The 21,408-nt window shown below is 33.8% G+C and overlaps 3 protein-coding genes across 3 annotated transcripts in view; 1 reads left to right on the forward strand and 2 right to left on the reverse strand.

The window, feature by feature from the left end:
• The window catches only part of LOC142983669 (uncharacterized), a 119,639-nt gene extending 112,070 nt beyond the window's left edge, over positions 1 to 7,569 (forward strand). The window contains exon 4 of the mRNA XM_076130655.1: positions 1,040 to 7,569. Within this exon, the coding sequence (XP_075986770.1) occupies positions 1,040 to 1,161 (122 nt within the window). The 3' untranslated portion in view covers positions 1,162 to 7,569. The remainder of the gene's footprint in view (positions 1 to 1,039) is intronic.
• Positions 7,570 to 7,682: 113 nt separating this feature from the next.
• On the reverse strand, positions 7,683 to 14,192 carry LOC142983538 (uncharacterized). The gene is made up of 6 exons (XM_076130464.1): positions 13,808 to 14,192; positions 13,617 to 13,677; positions 12,976 to 13,059; positions 12,304 to 12,401; positions 12,072 to 12,131; positions 7,683 to 11,847 (listed from the first exon to the last, which is right to left on the reverse strand). Exons 1-6 carry the CDS (start codon positions 13,857 to 13,859, stop codon positions 11,789 to 11,791), a joined length of 414 nt encoding a protein of 137 aa, XP_075986579.1. The 5' UTR covers positions 13,860 to 14,192; the 3' UTR covers positions 7,683 to 11,788.
• Positions 14,193 to 14,889: 697 nt separating this feature from the next.
• On the reverse strand, positions 14,890 to 21,353 carry LOC142983574 (uncharacterized). The gene is made up of 6 exons (XM_076130525.1): positions 20,878 to 21,353; positions 18,664 to 18,763; positions 17,523 to 17,633; positions 16,836 to 16,933; positions 16,065 to 16,124; positions 14,890 to 15,658 (listed from the first exon to the last, which is right to left on the reverse strand). The coding sequence occupies exons 1-6, from the start codon at positions 20,912 to 20,914 to the stop codon at positions 15,573 to 15,575; spliced, it is 492 nt and encodes a 163-aa protein (XP_075986640.1). The 5' UTR covers positions 20,915 to 21,353; the 3' UTR covers positions 14,890 to 15,572.
• Positions 21,354 to 21,408: the final 55 nt, after the last annotated feature.

Here is a 21,408-nt window from a genome sequence, read left to right on the forward strand (position 1 = left end):
CAGTAGTATTTATATGCAGAATAAATAATATTGTATGTAGAACAGTGCATTATTGATTTGACGGTCTTTGTATGTGATTTAGTTCAATTATAGGCAATTTAGTCTAATAATAACTAGCATAAAATGTCCGTGGTCGGTAATTAGCTAGAAATTTGAATATTTATTATTTTCAATTTATTTATTTTTTTATATCTATTAAACTTAGTTTTGTTACTTTATTTGTAAAGACATGGCCTATTTTAAACAGAAAGCCCCAGGGGAAAGTTCTGCTACATTTTGATAAAAAAACATTTTTTAAGAACTATTTGATGTATTATTTTAGGAAAAAATATACACTAGGCCGACAATTTTTGACCTTCAGACAATTTTTTGTAAAGAATGCTTTCAATTTCACTATTCCGTAAGAGAAAACTACTACAAAAATATACTAGTTTTTTTTCACGTATTCCTTAATTCACTTCAATAATAATAATATTCGATTAGAAACTACAAAGCATTAAGCACTTAAACTGGTCGGTTACCAGACGAAAGCAATCAAAGTAAATGGAGCATGTGTCCGAAATATCTAGCGGTTTGTTCCACCCATTAGACAGGTCCTGCTAAAATGTACCGATACCTAGAGACCAGTCTGAAGGAACTTGGTATTTGTGGTACCGAAGTAGTTGTTCATACCATACAACTGAATATTACGTACACTGTTTTCTTATATAACTTCAGTAAATATGAAAAGTTTTAAGTATATTTAAATTGAAAATGAACTGTTTAGGATTTGGGATTCGTCGCAAAAATAGACAATAATGTTTCAGGCCTCGAATAATATTTTTTTTTTTTATTAATTTGGTATTGTCTCTCGTTATACACCCTGAAAGTTATTAAAACTATCTGGGATGGTTAATTAAGGTTTTTTTATAGTTTGTTTCTATGTGTCCCACTGCTGAACAAAGACCTTGTGGATTTCCATTTCCCTTCGTTAAGTGTTGCGTCCGGCCATCCACCCAGGAATTAAGCTAAATAACTGAAATATTTTTTTCATTTACAGAATGGTGGGGCGCACGTACTTTCTGCTGCGACTCCGACGAGTGCAACAGCGCATACACATCTAAGCCGGTGACGCTACTCGCATTCATAGCCGTTGTGTTGACCGCGGCGGTCGCGCGCTGACCGCTCCGCATCTAAAGCGTTCGAGGGTTTGATTTAATGGTTATTTTTGTTTGTAGGCTTTTGTCAGGGAATAGACCAGTTGGCAAGTTATACGATATTTTAGTTTTCAAAAACATTACCAGTTGACTACACACTAATATCCGAAATTATATGTGAAGATAAGGATTGATACTCTTTCGGTATTGTAAAGGTTTTTACTAAATCTGATGTTAAACTCCCTGTACTAAAATACAGTGTTGGTAACATAAACAGGATGAGCATGGAAGTATAAGAGTAACGGAAATAAGCCTGTCAAAAACACAGAAAAGCAATAAGAGTCGCTTCCCATCAACACACGAAAGTATTCAAACAAACACATGCTAATAAATATAACAAACAAGTAAAGTACTTAGACCGAACTTTTTGGCGTACGGAAATTGCCTCGTTAGCCTTGCAGACCCTATTACACTTTCACCGAAAGCAACTTCGAGTAAAAGTGCAGTGAATTTTCTCGTCTACCCTCGACTTCATAGCTATTAGGTCCCAATGTCAGTGGACTCTAGCTAGAAAACTCTGAGAATATATCTTGAATTTCATTGGTTCCCGTCAGCAATGAATATGTATCATCTTATACTGGAGGTTTAGATCTTTTGCTTGGAATGAAAGCGTCTTTATTATTTTTACCAGTTTCGTTCAGAGCAGTGTCTTTATTCAACGCGATTGTTTGTTATTTTCACTCAATTATAACGTTATTACTGAATTACTTTGGATAATTTGTTGTTGAAATGTACTATTGAAACAATACCAGTTGTGTTGTAGGTAATTTTTTCCAAAAATATTATGCTTTTTGTAAATTATCGGATTACTCGTATGACAAATTGCTACTTACATGTAATTGGAGAAATGTGTTTTGATAAAACTTTCGCAACAGTATCGTTAGCAAACTTTGTTATATTACACACGGATTATTTCGTTTTTCTTTCGGAATGAAAGCAATATAGTTTCGCCAAAAGTAATCTTAAAAGCTATACAAAGCATAAGGTCACTTGATCGAAGATTGAAGATGTCGCCGGCGGTGTACCCCAGGGAGGCATTCTTGTTCCATTACAATATAACGAAAAAATAAAAATATTTCTCTACGTTATGTTTTGTATTAGATATATAAAACAGAAACATAAATTCTTTTTCGAGATATTACAAATCAAAATAATCTAAGACAATTTTGCGTCGAAGAATACTAATGAGGAAGATTAGAGGAAAACGATTTTTATCTAGGAGAAATGTCTTCAGGCTATTTTGCTTGTAGATTTTCTTATCGAATACAAATAAAATGAGCTTTCAGAACCAAGCTCGATGTAATTAAGTTCATTTTTATATTAATTTGATAATTTTATTCAAGCAGCTGGTCTAGTCAGCGTTATAGGCCTTTGCCCAGCAATGTGACATCGGCGCAGGCTAAATAAAAAAGTATGATATTTATCAAGGGCTATAATTAAGTATCTAGTTATTTCAAATATGGTTGAGACTACTACCATTAAAATCTGTTATAACCTCCAAAATAATGACTAATGAATATTCAAAAGAATATTTCAATATTAATTTAAACCAAGTTGCAATAAACCACCAGATATGAGAGTTATTACGCCACTACAATGACTGCCACTGACATTAATTACAATCGTTCAGATGATTTACACTGCAATTCAGTTTATGTACGGCATCCATCACTGCATTTTAATACAACGTTGTACCTACTACACCGTAGTCAAGTGGTAATGTAATTCGTTTTCAATTAAATTGTTTGAAGTTTGTTTTATTACTATGTTTATTGTGAATGTCGTTTTAAGAGGATGATATATTACGATGATTGGAAGCTATAATTTGTTTCAGATAAAGTTTTTTTTTAATTTCATCAAAGGCAATGTCTTTGTTTGAATATCTAATAATGTTATGCTTTTTTATATTTTCTTAGAGTTAAGTAATATTCGTTAAGTTTATGAATTCTAATACAATTTATATTTGAAGAGATTTCGTTCTTGCAATTAGGACCATTATAAGTTAAATATTGATTAATACAATAACGCTATAATTTTTATTCAATAACAGTAGACGAAACTGTATAATGTTTTCCAGTTAAATTTATTATTTTACTGCAGCGTTTGATAGAAAACTGGTTTTGGTAAGATCGACAAAATATGGAAAGGGGAATTTTAGATGAAAATATGATGTTCTTCTGAGGTTTTTTTTTTAAATGTTGCAGTAAAATAATAAATCAATATATATAACCTAGTTTCATTAGTTAGAAGTAAATGTATATAGAATAATATCACTCACAATTGACGCTTTATTAAGTAAATCACGATCAAATTCTTTTCTATATCTAGACGTAAATAATAGATGTACAAATATATTCAAAGTAATACTGGTTTGTTAGGTATAGTGGTTAGAGTATATAATTTTGTTATTGTGTTTTAAATTAAAAATTGTGCTTTGACAACAGTTGAAAGAGAAAATGAAAGAGCAGAATAGGGTGATGACATAATAAATGTTTACAACGAAATCTAATAGAATTATAGAGAATATAATATGGGTTTGATCAAAATCGTTGAATGCTGATATTTATATTTTACCTTCCTTACTGATAAATGTCATGTAAGTGTAAAGTAATCTAATAAGTTAAGCAGTGTTTTGTCACTTTCAATCAATACCGAAACTGTATGTGAGTGAAAAAGACAAATCACTGTATAACTAATCAACGATTACACGAAGTTTGTTAGTAAGAAAGTAAAAATATATTTAACATTTAGTAACACAGTTTCTATCTTTCGTTCAAAATTCTATTCCACTCCAAAGGTCCAAAAACATTAAAATCAGATACATAATATAATTAACAGTTATCAAAATTACTTTATAATGAATTAGAACACACAAACTTTGGAAGTTCGTAACTCAGTTTAGAAAATAACGAATAACTTCGCTAATTAAAACAAGACCGGAATTGTGTAACGTCTGAATAAAATGTACAATACACACCAACACAAATTAGGAGATTGTTACAAACTTGTAATGGAATTTATCTCGAGTCTTTGAATAAAAATTAACGGCATAATATATTTATAGAATTTTAAATTTATAAGAAAACAAATGATTTAAATAAATTTCACGGATCAACTTTGAGCATAAAAAGAAATTGACAAATATTAATACTGCTATAATATCAAGCGTTTGACGTTTCAAATCACATACAAACTTACCTAAATATAATCACATCTTGCTCCCATGGAGATATTATGCAGAAAGTGAATAGAACTTTACAATCACTTGCATCCCAATTAGTTCTCTTAACAATGGCGCAGATTTGTTTTATTTTATAGTTCACATAATTGTGAAAAGGAGTTTGATAGTGTTTAATAATACTTTGTATACACTAGCCGTGTTTTAAGCAAATTAAAAGCAGTTAATAATATATGAAAGTTTTTAAAGTTACTTACTTTCTTCTGAAATATATTGCTGGCTCGATCCCAACTAATCATGAGCGGCGACACACAGCAAATAAGTAAGCTGTCATGTATTCTTATTATAAGAAGAAAATAATAATATTTCTAGAGAAATAAATAGTTTTGTTCTTGGTCTAGATATGAGCGAAATAACACATTTTTCGCTTACTATATACCACAAATGTAGAGTTAAGGCTATTATGAAATAACCAAGATACAAGTTGATGAAGACCGAGTGACTATCACTAAGCTGTCACATCATCCAGTAACACTGTTATAGTAATCAGTCAAAATACTTGATTGATATATGAGACTAAATTGATAGCCAATATGGGAGACGGGCTTCTAAGAATATCAGGAAAGTGATTGAGAAACAGATTGACGTTGTTATCCAGTTGGAGGAAACAATTAAAATAACTTTGATGCCGCGATCAAATTAATTGTCGTAGCGCAATGTCACCTTTGTATCAAATATCTGACCATTACAATTAGCATTACAGACTATCAAAACAATAAAGTGTAGGTTGTTATGTTTTTCGTCGCTCTAAATTAATATTAATTCGTAATCGCTTGTAAACTTCTTATTGATAACGGTAACTAGTCCATTTTTTTAGTCAACCTGAAATTTCAAACGTACGATGATAGTAGGTAGCAAAAGTTCGCAAATAATATGATAGAACAGCCTAATAGGTACAAAGTTATTCAACGTACACGAGTATCCGATTTATAAATAAAGCTCCCAAGACCTGAAGCCGCATTGGGATGCTTAAAATGTATGGAATACGTGACCACACTCGTGATTCAGACGATTTAATATTCAATGCTACATTCAGCCTCTTTATTTAATAGAAAATCTATTTCGATAATTTCTCTAGGGCCTAGTTATTAGTAGGCCGGAAATTAGTTTAGCCAGTATTCGAAGTTTTGTTTGCTGGTAGATGATGATCAAGTTTGTGTGTTTAGTTTTTCCGTGAAGATTTATTTTTGGATAATCCTGCTTCATATAATTCACTGAGTTCGTTTGATAAGCTGCAGTGAGAACAAAGGTTGTTACAAATGCTTTCCTTTAAAAGTTTTCTTGATGGTAGATTGCATAAAAGACGATCAGTAGTTTCAATTGTAATCACTAGTTTGCTCCGCACATTAATTTTAATTTGAAGGAATGTTTCAATTGTTGATACAGTAGCTTCAAATTTGGTTAAGATGTTTGAGAACCCTATTCGGCTCTTTTATATTCAACGTATTCTTGAATTCATTTCTCATAAAAAAATATCCAAATTGTTCTGGTTTCAACAAACTCTTTAATTTATTTTACTAGAAATAGTTTAAGTAACATAAACAGTGCCTAGACATGATATGAATTTAGGGCGAAAATACTACCTTCGGGTGGAAGTTCCTAATAAAACAAATATCCTACCCTAATTGATATGATGTCTTACAAAATAGACTATAAAATTAATATAATTTGAAGTTATTATAATTGTAAAATAATAATATTGTTCTTTTAGGTATCCATTATTAATATCTACGAAGAAATATAGAAACAAAAAATAATGTTTCCTAAAAGAACATATTTATTAAAAACTAACGCTTTATAGTATTTTATCACGTAACATCAAAAAGCTGAAATATTCTAAATTATAATAAATTAAAATTTATAATTAATAAATTAGATTAAGTATAAATTTATGTAAGTCACTTTAAAGATATACAAGAATCACGTAACGCATTAAAATTTTGAATGGCCGACAGGCTTGCTTCGTCGAGATATTTGTAAAAAATGTCTTTTGGCTTAAAAAACTTCTTACTGTTAAATTTTTCGGTTGAAAATTATACTTATATATATTTAGTAATATCCTTGTGGAATTATTTGTTCAGGAAACCGTGTAATGGAATTTCTTTTAGGGATAAAACTGTTTTCGGCTACACTTGGCCTGTGGTTTGATGGCGAATTGATACGCCTTCGGATTTTCTAAGTGAAAAGTTAGGAGAAACAAGTTAGTGCCAATAAAAGTGTTTTCCGAAGATAATCATATTATATCTTACTTTGACTTACCCTTAATAGATTAATCAATGCCGGATATAAGTTAACTGTCGAATTAACAGACAGTTTCAAATCTTCTGAAAAAGCAACGGTTAGTTTATTAGGTACAATGTTGTCAGTGTTTTCGTTATATATCTATCTGATAGAGTTATTATGATGAAGAGTATTATTATGATGCTATAAAAATATACCACAAGTGAAATAACGAAAACAAACACACCGTCTGTTATTTACCCTCTAATAAAATAACATGCGCCATTCAAATATTTCACAATTTAACCGATACCTTCCAACAAGTTTGTTCAAAAACATGCGGTATGAAACCAAAAAGTATCGTTGTAAAGTAAATAAGGGGGAGGGAAATGGAGCAACCTGTGAAACCGATGCATTAATTTTAAAACTTTTTGAATTAAACAGGCCAAGTGTAAGTGACTGTTGTTGTCTGTAGCGTAATTTTCTACATTCGGTAGTATCGAGTATCGTGAGTTTGACATTCGAAATACACTTCAGAATTAGTTCCTAAAACTGCCGCTAGAGGCACTGTTTGTCTTACAAAATTTGTCGAAAACTAGCTGGTTGTTGATAGATAATTGTAATAAGAAATCGCCTGTCTATAGCGCCATTTCTACAAACGACAACCGGCTAACTGTTTTTTTTTTATGAAAAACATCATCAAACATCATCTGTCGCAAGAACTATTTTCTTTACGTCATTTGAAATGTCAAAACCTTGCTATTTGTTAGTTCCGAGTGAAGATAATTGCGCTACTTGTTTGATTTCTGTATTGTATTTTCGTAATGCGTATTTACTATACATTTTAAAATGATAATAAGCTGTTTTATGATTTATGTTCTAGCTAAATAAAGACCAATTTATCATTCATTGAAAGCGAGTTTTTATTTAAGGATATTTCTAAGATTGATTGATTGTATTGTGTTGAGCTTTATTTTTAGGAGGTGCGATGTTATAACAAGACAGATTGGGAGCCACGGGAACGTAAGTATGTATTTCTAGTTAAAATAAATAGGACAATGAAATGTAATGGTGCGTAATAACCATAACCGGCATGTCATATAGTATATCGACACATGAAATTTTTTACATTTATGACTTCGACAAACGTGTCATTTTTCATGTCAAAAATTATTAAATATGCAGTTTCCATGTATAATTGAATAAATTTGAACTTCGACATTACAAAAAAAAGAAATAACTGTATTATATTTATAATATATTTAATATATTGTAACAAAATATATAAAACGAAAGTAGAATACAAATCACAGTGAGACAAAACTTACTATCGAAGTTTCTAAGCCATTCGAACTTCGTTCCGTCCTCCCCACAAAAATAAACTTGCGCAATTAACAGAGGCCAATCACATTTGTCTAAGCCATGGACTATTACGTCCCCTAAATCTCACGTTGTTTCCTTTATTTATCCGGATTTCTTTTTGATATTTTCCCTGTAATAGAATTTTCTACCCGATATGATTAAGTTACGTTTGTAATCTGATAATTTTCGTGTTCTCGATATAAGAATGTATTTATTTGATATCATATTTTTTTCTATTTGTGTATCGCTTTTACAGAAGTGTCGTCAACTGCTATTTGGGATGTTTTGGGTTCAATGCAAAGGTCAACAAAAGTGATTTTAGGTTTTTTTTACTTTTAGTACTTTTATTATATAGCTGTTCAGTAGTTCATAACTGGTACTTGTTAAATATAGGCGAAAAAACTTTCATGTATTGAGGTGTTATCCTTTCCACACACACATTATATATCGTGTATTATTATGAGCAAAGATAGTGATGCCAGGATGCAGACACGACACGTAAATAGTTGGAAATCATACGAAAAATAAGAAGATCGTTTATAAGTGTAAAGGATGAAAAGACGTTAATACTTATTAAATAGTATAGATGAAATGTTTTTCATATTATTTGTATGTAAACATAAGCGATCCTCAAGTATGTCCATTATTACTACGTCCTATTAGTAGCGCGATTCTCTACAATCGGTACTGTCAGGTATCGAGAGTTTGACATTTAAAATGTACTACCAAAATAGTTCCTGCGGCGTCCGCTAGAGACGCTGATCAGATTTCCATACAAATTTTCTCGTTTTTTGATAGTCAAAAAAGGTAGAGAATCAAGCTACAGCTCTGAAGATTTAAGAAATTCACGTCGCATTCATATAGACCTTGTGTTCTTGCAACGTGACTGTATAGCTGCAATATACTGTCTAGAAAATAAAAGAAATACTTTTTCTTCACTCAATTACTGATTGTGTCTTGAATACTGGATACAAGCATATGGCACTGGCATCTTGCCAGTCACATGTCTGAAATGCCGAAATACTATGTAAAAAATAAAATGTATATACTCGTAAGTACTATTTATTTCTTGCTTATGTTTTGCCAAAACTTATCGCATATTTTACAACGTAATAAACTGTAATAAATTTTAGGTTGTTAATTTTGTGCCTTTAAAATGTATAAATTATAAGTTATTTTTTTGGTATTTTACTTTTTATTGTATAAGTATTCTTAAAATCATCGTGTTACTTTATTCATTTGTATATGAAACTAAAATGTGTTAAAATCTTTTTATATATCGACCATTGTAATTTATTATTGCATTGTATATCTGCAATTTGTGTGCAAGAAGAGTGCTTGTTAGAAAAATCAGTAAGTCATCCCACCAGATTCTGCCTCGTATATTTTCCCTTGCACTTTCAAATACAGAAGATATTAACTGACTTAATATTCTTTCAAGTTACGCTCTTCTTGCACTAAACTGTTTATATTTCAGCATTAGAACATCAATGTATAAAAAACGGCATTCTGCCGGCATTAGAATCAGTACGCTTTGTCGTCACTTGCGCGTGAGTTCACAAAACGACCTGATTCTTCAGCCGGCGGGTGCTTATTACAACAACACACACAGAAGAATACAAGAGAAGAATTATCTAGAGTGAGAAGAATTATCCAGAAGTAGAAGAATTGTTCAATAGTGTGATTTTCTACCATTATCTGGACCATCGACGTGAACGATCAGCTATCTATTAGGTGCAGCGCAGACGACAGACTATCCGTGACGCACTTTTTAGTCTGCGAAAATAGAACTTATGCCATTATATGCAGTAACGCACACAACGCGCAAAAAGTCCGGCGCGTTACTACATATAATTGCGTAAGTTCTATTTTCACAGACTAAAAAGTGCGTCAAGGATAGTCTGTCGTCTGCGTTGCACCTTAAAAGATTTTGTATGAAAACTTGATCAATGCCCCTAGCAGATGCCGTGGTAACCACTGACCGACTTTGGACCGAAGTCTCACCACATAAAGAGAAAAATTGTTTAGTAGCTGAATGTTCAACACATGTATAATATGTACGTTGGCTATTGTTTTGTTGTATTTGTGTAATATGAATTTCAAGCCCCAGACACTAATTGGGAATGGAAACTTGAAACCTAAGTGTAACACTAGCGGAACCTCTTGTGGTACGCTTCTGCTGATGTGACATAGGTAATTTAGATAATCCAGCGAGTTTGTTAAAATATTGCGCTGGTGTGTCGCTTAACGTAGTACCTACTACATATTACATAATACTTACAAAATGAATGTCTTTGTTTTGACTAAATTAATGAACACATAGTACTAGTATTTCAGACACAAATTTCATACAATATTACCCAAATAGCTCATAGTCTTCGAATTCAAATGACCCCGGTCACGGCATGTGCCAGAAAGAAAAGAAAACACATCAAATCCCTTTATTTGGGTGTTAAGATATCACGGACAACACTTACCAGTTAAACGTCCTACGATAAAAACTCCTCTTTTTGCGGAAACATGCAGTCTAATATAAATTGAAGTCATTAATTTAGTTTCTTTGAAACTTTGTAATTACATAGTACAATAGCAAAATAATTTCACATTCTCAATTATTCATAAACACTCATTCGTAAAACTAATTTCCTCATTACAGTAGTACTTGTGAGTAGGGTTGGCATGTTTAGAGTTATGATTTCTGAGACAAAGTTAACCTTGGGGAGGGTGAATTAAATGTGTTGAAGTATTTTGTATGGTTGCTAATGGTTGAAGTAAGGCCATCTAGAAAAAGAAGATGCAAGAGTCATAAAACCGCAGCATATTAATAAAAAAAAAATTACGAGACATTGCGTCTTTACTGCGAACGAAACTAAATACCTTATTGTGGGAAAATATTAGATTAAAATCTTAGTAAATATTAACTAAAGGCTAACTATTTTTTTTTTTTCTTTAATCAAGGCATGAAAATGTATAAGAGACATTAAAAGACGCACTTATTACAGTAACCTTTAAGAAAGACTTGACTTCGTGATACAAATTTACGACAAAACTTTTGCTTGTTACTCTTACAAAACGGCTTGAGACTGACTCAAGACAAGTCTATCTTGGTTTAAATCTGCGGCCAGCAAAAGCAGCAGCAGCTTTTGCAGTCGTTCTTGCCTATCCGGTAGCCCTACTTGAGAGGTACAAGTGGTAACAGAACGCTTCGCCGCAAATTAGATGTTAATCCGCGCGGCCGCGACGCGGAATGAGCGAAATGTGATGTAATAAGTGTAATGGCAACTCGTGCTCCGTCACACGGTCCCTGCGTTCAAAATGTAATTATATAATTTATTTGAAACTAACAGCTCGATCCGGTTTCGCCTCGTTTAAAAAGTTTTTTTAGAACCTCAACAGTTATATAAACCTTCATACATTTATGTAAACCTTCTTCTTGAATCACTATCTATAAAAACCGCATCGAAATCCGTTGTATAGTTTTAAAGATCTAAGCATACATACATACAGACGTGGGAAACAACTTTGCTTTATTTGTAATTTTATTTTATGGATGTGTGTATGTAAATTAACATACATAAATAGGTGCGATCCTTAAAAACTTCCTTTGCTTCATTCACATCCATGCATCTTGTCCTACAGGACCGCCGGCTACAAGTACAATTTTAATATAACCTATTGCTATGTGCTATAATGCTATTTCCATGTGTACAGTTTCAATAACAATAATAATATACTCGTATACCCTTCTGCTATCATCATATATTTTCTTCGTTTACCAATCGTTCACCACATAATACTGGTCTAAATGGAAATCATCTATGTAATTATAATCTGGAAAAAGAAATTGGATTGAAAAATAACAGCCACCTAAACAAATACGTAGAGATATTTCCGACCATGGTAAAAAATAGGCCTCCCCCAGACGATCAAAAATACAGCTCAATACTGATCAAAATATTAATCGTTTAGAGGTTATATTGTAAAGGTTCGCTGAATTTTTGTGTTAAATATTACTTTATGTTTCAATGCGTCCTTAGGATCTGTTTAATACTTACGCATATATTGATGTATTTCGGGAAGGACGTAACAACCTCCCATAAATGCAATTTCATAAACTGGAAACGAAATAATACAAAAATTAAGATTAATGGCCGAAAATTCGAACCTATATGTATAATGTATATGCTTACGGAATGACATCTACAATTAAAGATTATGCGAGATTGAGCGGAAATATTCATTCCTTTTTAGAGTTTAAAAAGCTGAAACTGTTATATTGTTACCTACTCTCATAATGTTCCATACAGTTAGCATATTCCATATTGCAATAGTTAACAAATTCTTGATAAGTGTGGTAAACAGTTTTTGCGCATAATCTTCCAGTACTGGAAACAGAAGAAGTTTTAGAATTTATGCAAAATATAAATGCCTATGGAAAAGTTAAGTTGGCCATCACGACACCGCTGTGTAACACACTGAACAAAAATAATAATATTTTTCGATCTATTCATAATTTTCCGGATCAGTCGTATGCATGTTTGTAAAAATCTCAGTCTCAATCTCAGGTTTTAGAATAGCGTTTTTGCTGCGTATAATTTTCGGCATGCATGTTTACATGTGCGCTCTATTAAAGAACTAAATTCACACGCGCGCTTTAAAAATCAGAAATACCGAATAGTTCACTCAGAGTTTAGCGTGTCAGCGCTTGTACGATTTGTGCGTGTGGCAAAACGATTCTTCCAATAACTTAAGCGCGCGTATGAACTGCAAGTCTAAAACCAGCCTCATATTATGATGTGCTTTATTTTTTTTTAAATGATATTATTTGGCAGATTCTTTGAGATTATCAAATACGGTATTCAGATTCTACGATTATTTTACATAAGCCACTTGTTGCAGCCATCTAATAGATACAAAATATAAACATAATCCAAAAAATCGACATTTGAAATGACTTACTTTTGAGAATTCATACAAGGAACAAGAAGATATTCACAAATATTATGGACTGACACAAATTCCGGGTCTGTTTTAGGAATTTTCCTGTTGAACAAAATACATTATTTTTTATTACAGCAATTAATATTAGGAAAAAACTTTAATAATATAAAAAAGTGAAAATGCATTAGTACTGCTTGGTGGTAAAATTATTGCAAGAAGCAAAACCCATGAATGAATCTTCAGAAATAACTACCAGGAACCACCAAAATACTACGCACCAGTAACAAATTTGAAGCAACAAGAAATTAAATGTGATGCTTGATTTCGTTTATCGCTTTTCCTACAGCGGTTTTTTGCTTTATACAGACAACCCAATTAAATAGCTAAAAGGTACTAATAATACTACTGTCGACTTATCAGTCGAGAGTTTTATTCTTAAAGTATTTTTTTTCCAGCCCATTACTGTCCCACTACAGGGCAAGGGTCTCCTCCCAAACGAGGGGGAGAGGTTAGGCCTTGAGTCGACCACGCTGGCCAAGTGCAATAAATTTATTAAACAAATTTTAGGCATGCAAGGCTTCCTCACGACGTTTTCCTTCACCGTTAGAGCAAATTATAAAAAGTAAATTATTACATTTTAATTAAATAAAGAGTCAGACCTTGTACTTCTGGCTTTAACTGTAGTCTTTGTTGTCGTCTGCGTTTTGCATAATTCTGGGACTGCAAAAGTAAAAAGAAAACTTAGCTTCCCTTTATAAGACGGAATTAAAATGTACACACATATTTCATATTTCATACATACCTACATGTTTCATAATGATAGGTATAATAAGTGAGAAAAAAAACTTACGTGTTGTTAGTGCTGCCAAAATGATGACCAGTAATTGAACTCTCAATATCATTCTTTAATAGGTACTTCTCGTTATCCAATTATATATGAATTTGCCACTGGCAGCCAATCCTTAAGAAATTAGCTGCCTATCAAAGATGCAGGAAGTAGCCCATAGATTATATTATTAATTTAACTAATTTTGTTGTTCCTATTGTTTATTCACTCCCTTAAACGACCAAAAAATTTGTTCTGCTACTACATTTTATTAAGGCAAGATTTTATGGATAGAAAAAAAAACTTATGATTGATTTTTTGCCCCGATAGCTTATAACTAAAATCGTCAGACAGGATACTTTTTATTCCAGGAAATAATCACACGCGACTAAAGTTGTGATAAGGAAAGTTTTAATTTATCTTAAACTACTGTAAGAAAATAGGAAAATACTTTTTCTTAACAGGTAATTGAATTTGAAATTTTATAGCATTCGACTCGTGATGACATTTCACTTAATTGAACGAGAATAAAATTCTTCAAGATTCTTTTTGTAATTCCATACCTTGGTGGGACAGTTAGACCGATGCGATAGACGAGAGGTCAGGAGTGGGACCGACGGTTTTATGCCCCTGTTCTATATATTATTCCTCTCTTGAAAGAATGCGTAGCCAGTTGCGCTCACCGGTCGGTAAACGCTCTGTGGGTTAAGCAAACCTTGGCGCGGTAATTCCATAGATGGGTGACCGTGTAGTGCCGGCCGGTCCCGGTCCCGGTTATTGTCAATTAAGATAACAGTCGTTAAGCCACGTAAAAGGCCTTTCGGTTGGCTTAAATAACTTTGACACTAGGTTTACCACTGCGACTAACTATACGATTGGTAGGAGTAGTTGAAAGAATGTCTCCAAAACATAAAGATGCATCTCAGAATTTGGAACTCATGATCATAGTGAATATAAGCCCGATTTTATTGCTACAATTTTCATAGAATTAGCCAAAAATTATTATATCTTAAATTTATAAGTAATTTTAGCCTATATTTGAGAACGTGGATAAATAAAACGTAAAGCGTAACAATCAAATAATTTTAATCTAATTCTAGTGGCTATTTAATCTGACATAGATAAAGCATTTTCTTTACTGAATATAATATTATAATGCAATTATAGAAAGCGTTAACGTAAGACTTTGGCGGTTACTCGGTCGGTACTGTCGAGTATCGAGCGTTTGACATTTAAATGTATTGTAAAAATAGTTCCTATGGCGCCCACTAGAGGCGCTGATAAAATTTACATATACAATTTGGTGTAAGCCAGCTATCATTAACGATAGTATTAGGAAATCTTTTACACACTTGGCGATAGTCAATAACTAGGCACACACTTAAACCTGAACAAGCTTTTTTGGTTTTGATGAGTAGACAACAGCCGCATAGATAGATCTCTGAGGTTAAGCTACGCCTGCCGAGGTTTTTTTGTGGATGGGTGACCATTTTATACATATCGAGTTCTTCCGTGTTTCGGAAGACACGTTAAATTGTGGGTCCCGGCTGTCATTTTCGAAGATCTTTGACAGTCGTTAACAGTAGTCAGAAGCTTGAAAGTCTGACAACCAGTCTTACCGAAGGGTAAGGTGTTAATACTTAAGTAACTGGGTTGTGGATAGGCAGATAGGCAGTCGCTCCATGTAAAACACTGGTATCCAGCTGTATCCGGTGAGACTGGAAGCCGACTCCGACATAGTTTGGAACAAAGGCTAAGCTAATATATATATGAGTAGATAAAATTCTTTCTAATCATCATTATAGTCATCGGGGTTGTAGTCGGCGTTGTATACATAGTAGTTTCTTAAGAAAGTGTCCTTCCAGTACATATATTCTGAAATAAATACACAAATTATTACAAAATAGCTAAAACCCGAGGCTTTATCTAGTCCTCCCACGGGGAAGAAACTACATATTTCAAAATCTGTTCTGCTATTTAGTTAGTTTCCAATATTTTATCCCTATTTTGTTTAGCGTTTGGTTTTTGAAAATATACTCTTAATTTTGATCTTGAATCTCTTCTACAATCTACATAATATATACCATATTTTTTTTAACCCATTACTGTCCCATTGCAGAGTAAGGGTCTCCTCCAAAACGTAGGGAAAGGGTTAGGCCTTGAGTCCACCACGCTGGCCATGGGGTTGGGGGTTAAATATATGTATTTTCTTTTATATTAATTTCTCTAGTATAATAGTCTGCACACATTACTCGTTGACAATGACAAATGTAATACGTACGGTATTCATGTTTTAACGGAATTATTTTGAAGCAATCTCCCATATGCACTATTTGCCAATCTGTAATTAACAACATAAATCAATAAAGATCAAATTTAAATACACTAAGGTATAACACACAACACTAATATTAAGATTTAAAATCTCAAATGATGTAGTAGTGATTACCCGTACCTTGCGACAATTTCAAGTTAAACACAAACTGGCGCGCAAATTAAAATAATTATGATTGCGTTCAATCCTTTCTCTGACTCTTTTAGCAATAATATAAATGACCTGAAACTGCGTAAAGTTGATGCCCGTGATGGGCTATTGTTCCGTCAACACATAAGCGCGGGTGGTTTACGTGGGACCGCAACGGGGTTCGTGTAACGTAGTGCATTTTTTTTAAATATTCTTTACAGTTTCGATACAACCTTATGCAACAAAACTGCGGGCGGCAAGCTGCGTCGGATGTTTGTCCATATAATAATAATGATCTGCGTTAACGGGTTTTATAGCCTACTGTGGCTTGAAAAAATCTATTAGGTCTGGGGAAAATTCTTTTCGCATTACAGTATGAACTTGTAATAAAATCTTTTCTCTACACAAAAGACTCGATATTTGGGTATCTCACGAGCTCACTGAAAGAAACCTAATGAACTGTGTACTCATTTGTGATTCTTGAAGCCAAAGAGATTTTATTATAAGTTCATACATCCTATAATGCAAAAATACTTTTTCCGCGACCTAATATGAATGATGATTAATATGATAAGGGTAATAAATTACTGTGTGTAAGAGCATTGCAGTTCACGAAGTCCATCATACAATAATTCTTAAAAGTCCTGTATGTATTAAATATATTTCTTGCGCACAATCTTGCAGTTCTACAAATAAAAAACAAAAAGTAAATATTATTCTCTCGTACTGTGCCTCGATTCTCTACTACTATCGAATACCGACAACCGAACTGTCATCGAGAAATTTTGTATGAAAATCTGATCAGCGCCTCTGTCGGGTGTCGTAGGTAACATTTTGGCAGTACATTCTAAATGTCAAAGTTTCGATAGCTAGCCGGTTGTCGGTAGTCGATAGTGGTAGAGAATCGAGGTACTGGTCTTCCTTTATTTTATTGTAAAAATATATTTTTTTAAATTATGTAGCGGCGGAACTAAATGTGACACAATATTTAGATGACATATTTGATTACTTACGAGCGCTTTTTGCTACATTGAATTATAATCATTATAGAATTTTGCTTACTAACACTTTTAAATGTCACACGTAAATATGTCGGTCCGTATGTAAATACCGATGATTTTCTTTACCGTCAAAGAAAATAACTACTATTTCTAATACACACATAACATAAAAACCGCCGCATTAGCCACTTGCGTGGGAGGTGCCTACTCGGCTATCACTGCTATCTTATAACTTCTTATTGATATTATTAAAATAAATATAAAAATACGTAACTGAAATGCTCTTAAGCAATACCAAACGATATAGTCGCAAGTGTGACTGAACGATATGTGCAATGGCGAGGTCTGCTTCGGAAATATCGTAGATTTTGTGGATTTCGGTCTCCTGTTGAACAAACACGTAACAATTAGTTCAGAAATACATTAAGGCTAAGGGTCTCAGCACACATATGGGATCGGAAAGGGATCGTCACCGTATCGCCTCGAGCCGTTCAGAATGGTTTGTATTAAACTCCCTACTGCAACGCACACTAATCGGAATAATAACGTAATCGCCTCGCCTCGGAACAGGCTCCGAACTTGAATTCCCGAGCTTACGGCTCATCGTCCCCGAGCTCACATCTCTTCGTCCACCCTTTCCCCTTTCCCCTCCCGCGACTTGCCTGCTAAAGACGCCGCCATTCGCAAGGAGTATTTCATTCGTGTTGCGCGTATGTTTTATTTAAAATTTTAAGTTCGACTCAAACACAAAATAACGATGCAGAGGGAGAAACTTATTAAAGAAGTGAGAAAATATCCATAAGCGAGGCGTAAGCGCGGTGTCGCCTAGCCGTAGCCGAGTTGACGTACAGGCGCTGCTGATACGCTTTCGTTACGTGCATACGGTAGGTTGACGCCTGGTTGACAGCGAGGCGAAAGGCGTTAAGGTTACGATCCCTTTCCGATCCCATATGTGTGCTAAGACCCTTAATTTCGGTAAGTAGGTAAGGTCGGTAGCGTACTTATTTTGGTGGAGCGTAAGCGATAGAACTGATGACTATATATTATGTGCTCTCCAAAAAACTGGAAGTCTACGTAAGTTTAATTGTTGTGATGGACTATTAGGGGTGTTGACAAATTTCTATTTTCTACATCCATCTGGTAGATTGTGAAATAATATGAAACACGTTTTTTTTTCTTTGTGTACATAAACAATTGCATTGATACATTGATTTGATTTGCAAACTACCTTACCCCACTTTAATGCTTTTTAAGTAGTCCCTTTTTTGGTTTTTGTTAAAAAATTACGTGTGTAGCATTATTCAATTATCTGACTAACGGACTAAGAGCCCTTGTATACCTGATGAATTTTATTGTAGTTACCTTTTCATTATACCTGAATAATAGTCTACCTTTGCTTTCTCAGCTGTACTTACGTCATGCCTCGTAGCGCGTACATGTCTTCCTCCGAAGCTACTGTCGTCAAATCAGGCTCTACTGGTCCGGAGGCAGTTACCAAACCAATTTGTATGAATACTGTAACACAATTAATAAGTAAGAAATTTATTAACAATAAGTATTTATTCTGAGCCTGGTTGTCAATCTAATATATAAAATTCTCGCGTCACAGTTTTCGTTGCCAGACTCCTCCGAAACGGCTTGTCCGATTCTCATGAAATTTTGTGAGCATATTAAGTAGGTCTAAGAATCGGCCAACATCTGTTTTTCATACCTTGAGTGACACTATTTTTTTTTATTTATATGGCAAAGCAACGATTGCCGGGTCAGCTAGGTTATCTGTATAAGTATATATTTATAAGTATATATGTACATATATGTAAGTATATTTATCAGTTATTTGGTTACCATAGTACAAGCTCTGCTTAGTTTGGAATCAAATGATTCTTATTTATATAAATAAATATTATTGGACAACTCAGACACGGTCACCTGTTTTTAAATTGATCTTATGCTGTGGAAACCGTTGCGTAATTCTCTAAAGTCAATACTGTCGAGTGTCGAGAGTTTGTCATTTAAAATGTACGGCCAAAATAGTTCTTACGCAGGCCGGTAGAGGCGCTAAACAGATTTTCTTGTAATTTTTAGCTAGCCGGTTTTTAGTTTTCGACAGTAGTAGAAAATCGAGCAACCATTATTTTACAATTAATACCATTAACCACCGCTAAATGTACCTCAGAAACCGGGCATTAATGAAATACGTTGTAGAGATTTTTTCTGATAATATGCCTGTTGTACTTAAGGGTGGTAGAGGAAGTTAGTATTAGCACGCGTTTTGCCTGTTACAACGCCAGTCCAATATAATTGAGAGCAAGGCTACCATTTCTATAATTCAGATTAATATTCCAACTGTTATCGGGAAAAGTACTACAGTAGATACTTTGGAAAACCAGTACCTCGATTCTCTACCACTATCGACTACCGACAACCGACTAGCTATCGACATTTTGACATTTAGAATGTACTGCCAAAAAAGTTTCTACGACGCCCGTCCAGAGGCGCTGATCAGATTTTCATACATTTTTTTTTCGATGACAGGTCGATGGTCTATAGTCGATAAGGGTCTATCCCACTAGTCCCGTTGAGTTGTCCCGTGACGGGACAACGGGCACTATTTTGTCCCAGTTGTCCCGTGGCGGGACAAGTGACACTGTTTTGGTGCCAGTTGTCCCGTTGCAGAAAAATCACGGGACTAATGGGACAGATGGAAGGGTCAAAACAACTGGTTCCATTGAGTTGTTGTGTGACAACAGGTACTTGGTACTTTGGTAAGATTTAGATTTATTTAAGCAGACGTTATACAAACTAGTACATTTTAACAAGGGTAGATATCTCAAATGGAATATGCACTATACTTGTGTAGATAAATTGTAAAACCAAAGGTATTTAAACCTATATCTTAGTAATAATACTCAAAAAGTGTACACTGGAATAGTTACCGGATTGTGTCTCATTACATCTTTGTAAAACTGTCTAAAAGGGTCTCTGCGAGTTTGCTTACTATACAAGCCTAAATGGTAAAAAAAACTTCTTGTGAATTTAAAGTTTACATAGATAAGCGTACAATTCATCATCTGCTATCTTACCAAAGTACCAAGTACCTACCTGTTGTCACACAACAACTCAATGAAACCAGTTGTTTTGACCCTTCCGACTGTCCCATTAGTCCCGTGATTTTTCTGCAACGGAACAACTGGCACCAAAACAGTGTCACTTGTCCCGCCACGGGACAACTGGGACAAAATAGTGCCAGTTGTCCCGTCACGGGACAACTCAACGGGACTAGTGGGATAGACCCGTCGATAATAATAGAGAAGTGAGCTACAGGAATTGAACCTCTTCGATCAGCATTTATATGCACTATCGTTCGAGCTACATCTAAACTTACTAATGTTATAAAAGTTAGAACGCGCTAATCTCAAGAACTACTGGTTCGAATTGAAAAAATGTGTTGAATAGTCCATTTATCGAGGAAGGTTTTACGCTATATAACATCACGCTACGACCATCAGGAGCGGAGTAGCAACGAAAAAAGTTACAAAAACGGGGAAATTATGTTTCTCTCCTAAGTGACGCGAGCGAAGTTTCGCAGGTCAGCTAGTAATGTAAATAAATAATGCTAAATAACTCACCAAATATTACAATGAGGCCCAACATGTTTAAATTCATATTATCCAAGAAGAAAAAATATTCGCATCCAGACTTTCTTCTTAAAACATTATTTTAACATTGTTCTTTATTGTACACACACTTTAGCTGTTGCACAGAACATTTAATACTGAAGAAATAATTGATTCTAGGTTATATTGATAAACGAATTAAATAAGTCTTTCTTCTTCAAGCATTTGCTGTTTATTTATATGGCACTTATAGGCACTACGCTCACAGGATTGTAAACGATCGTTGGGTTAAGCAACCATTGGCTGGGTCACAGATGGATTGGCTAATAAATGGTATTTGAGAGGTCACCGTGCGTTTGCACTTAAAAAAATCCTTCTAAAAATAAACGTTATTAAGCTTTATCAAGATCCTGCTTCAATTATTACCACACTAGGTCAAAGAACTAAAATCGAGACAAACTTTCGCATTTACAATACTAGATGCATAAATTCATATCTCTAAGTTAGTAATTTTCTTATTCGCAAAGTGGCAATGAAATCACA

Source organism: Anticarsia gemmatalis, chromosome 24 (genome assembly GCF_050436995.1).
Source record: "Anticarsia gemmatalis isolate Benzon Research Colony breed Stoneville strain chromosome 24, ilAntGemm2 primary, whole genome shotgun sequence".
In the NCBI taxonomy this organism is placed as follows: Eukaryota; Metazoa; Arthropoda; class Insecta; order Lepidoptera; family Erebidae; genus Anticarsia; species Anticarsia gemmatalis.

What these genes read in the sequence shown, in the direction of transcription:
- LOC142983538 (XM_076130464.1), bottom strand. Translation starts at nt 13,859, where the DNA reads ATGATATTGAGAGTTCAATTACTGGTCATCATTTTGGCAGCACTAACA. An exon ending in CTGTATGGAACATTATGAGA is followed by an intron (nt 12,132 to 12,303) that starts GTAGGTAACAAT and finishes TTTCGTTTCCAG; the next exon opens with TTTATGAAATTGCATTTATG. An exon ending in CGAAATACATCAATATATGC is followed by an intron (nt 11,848 to 12,071) that starts GTAAGTATTAAA and finishes TTCTTTTTCCAG; the next exon opens with ATTATAATTACATAGATGAT.
- LOC142983574 (XM_076130525.1), bottom strand. Translation starts at nt 20,914, where the DNA reads ATGAATTTAAACATGTTGGGCCTCATTGTAATATTTG. An exon ending in TATTGCTTAAGAGCATTTCA is followed by an intron (nt 16,934 to 17,522) that starts GTTACGTATTTT and finishes TTTTATTTGTAG; the next exon opens with AACTGCAAGATTGTGCGCAA. An exon ending in CTGCAATGCTCTTACACACA is followed by an intron (nt 16,125 to 16,835) that starts GTAATTTATTAC and finishes TGTTAATTACAG; the next exon opens with ATTGGCAAATAGTGCATATG.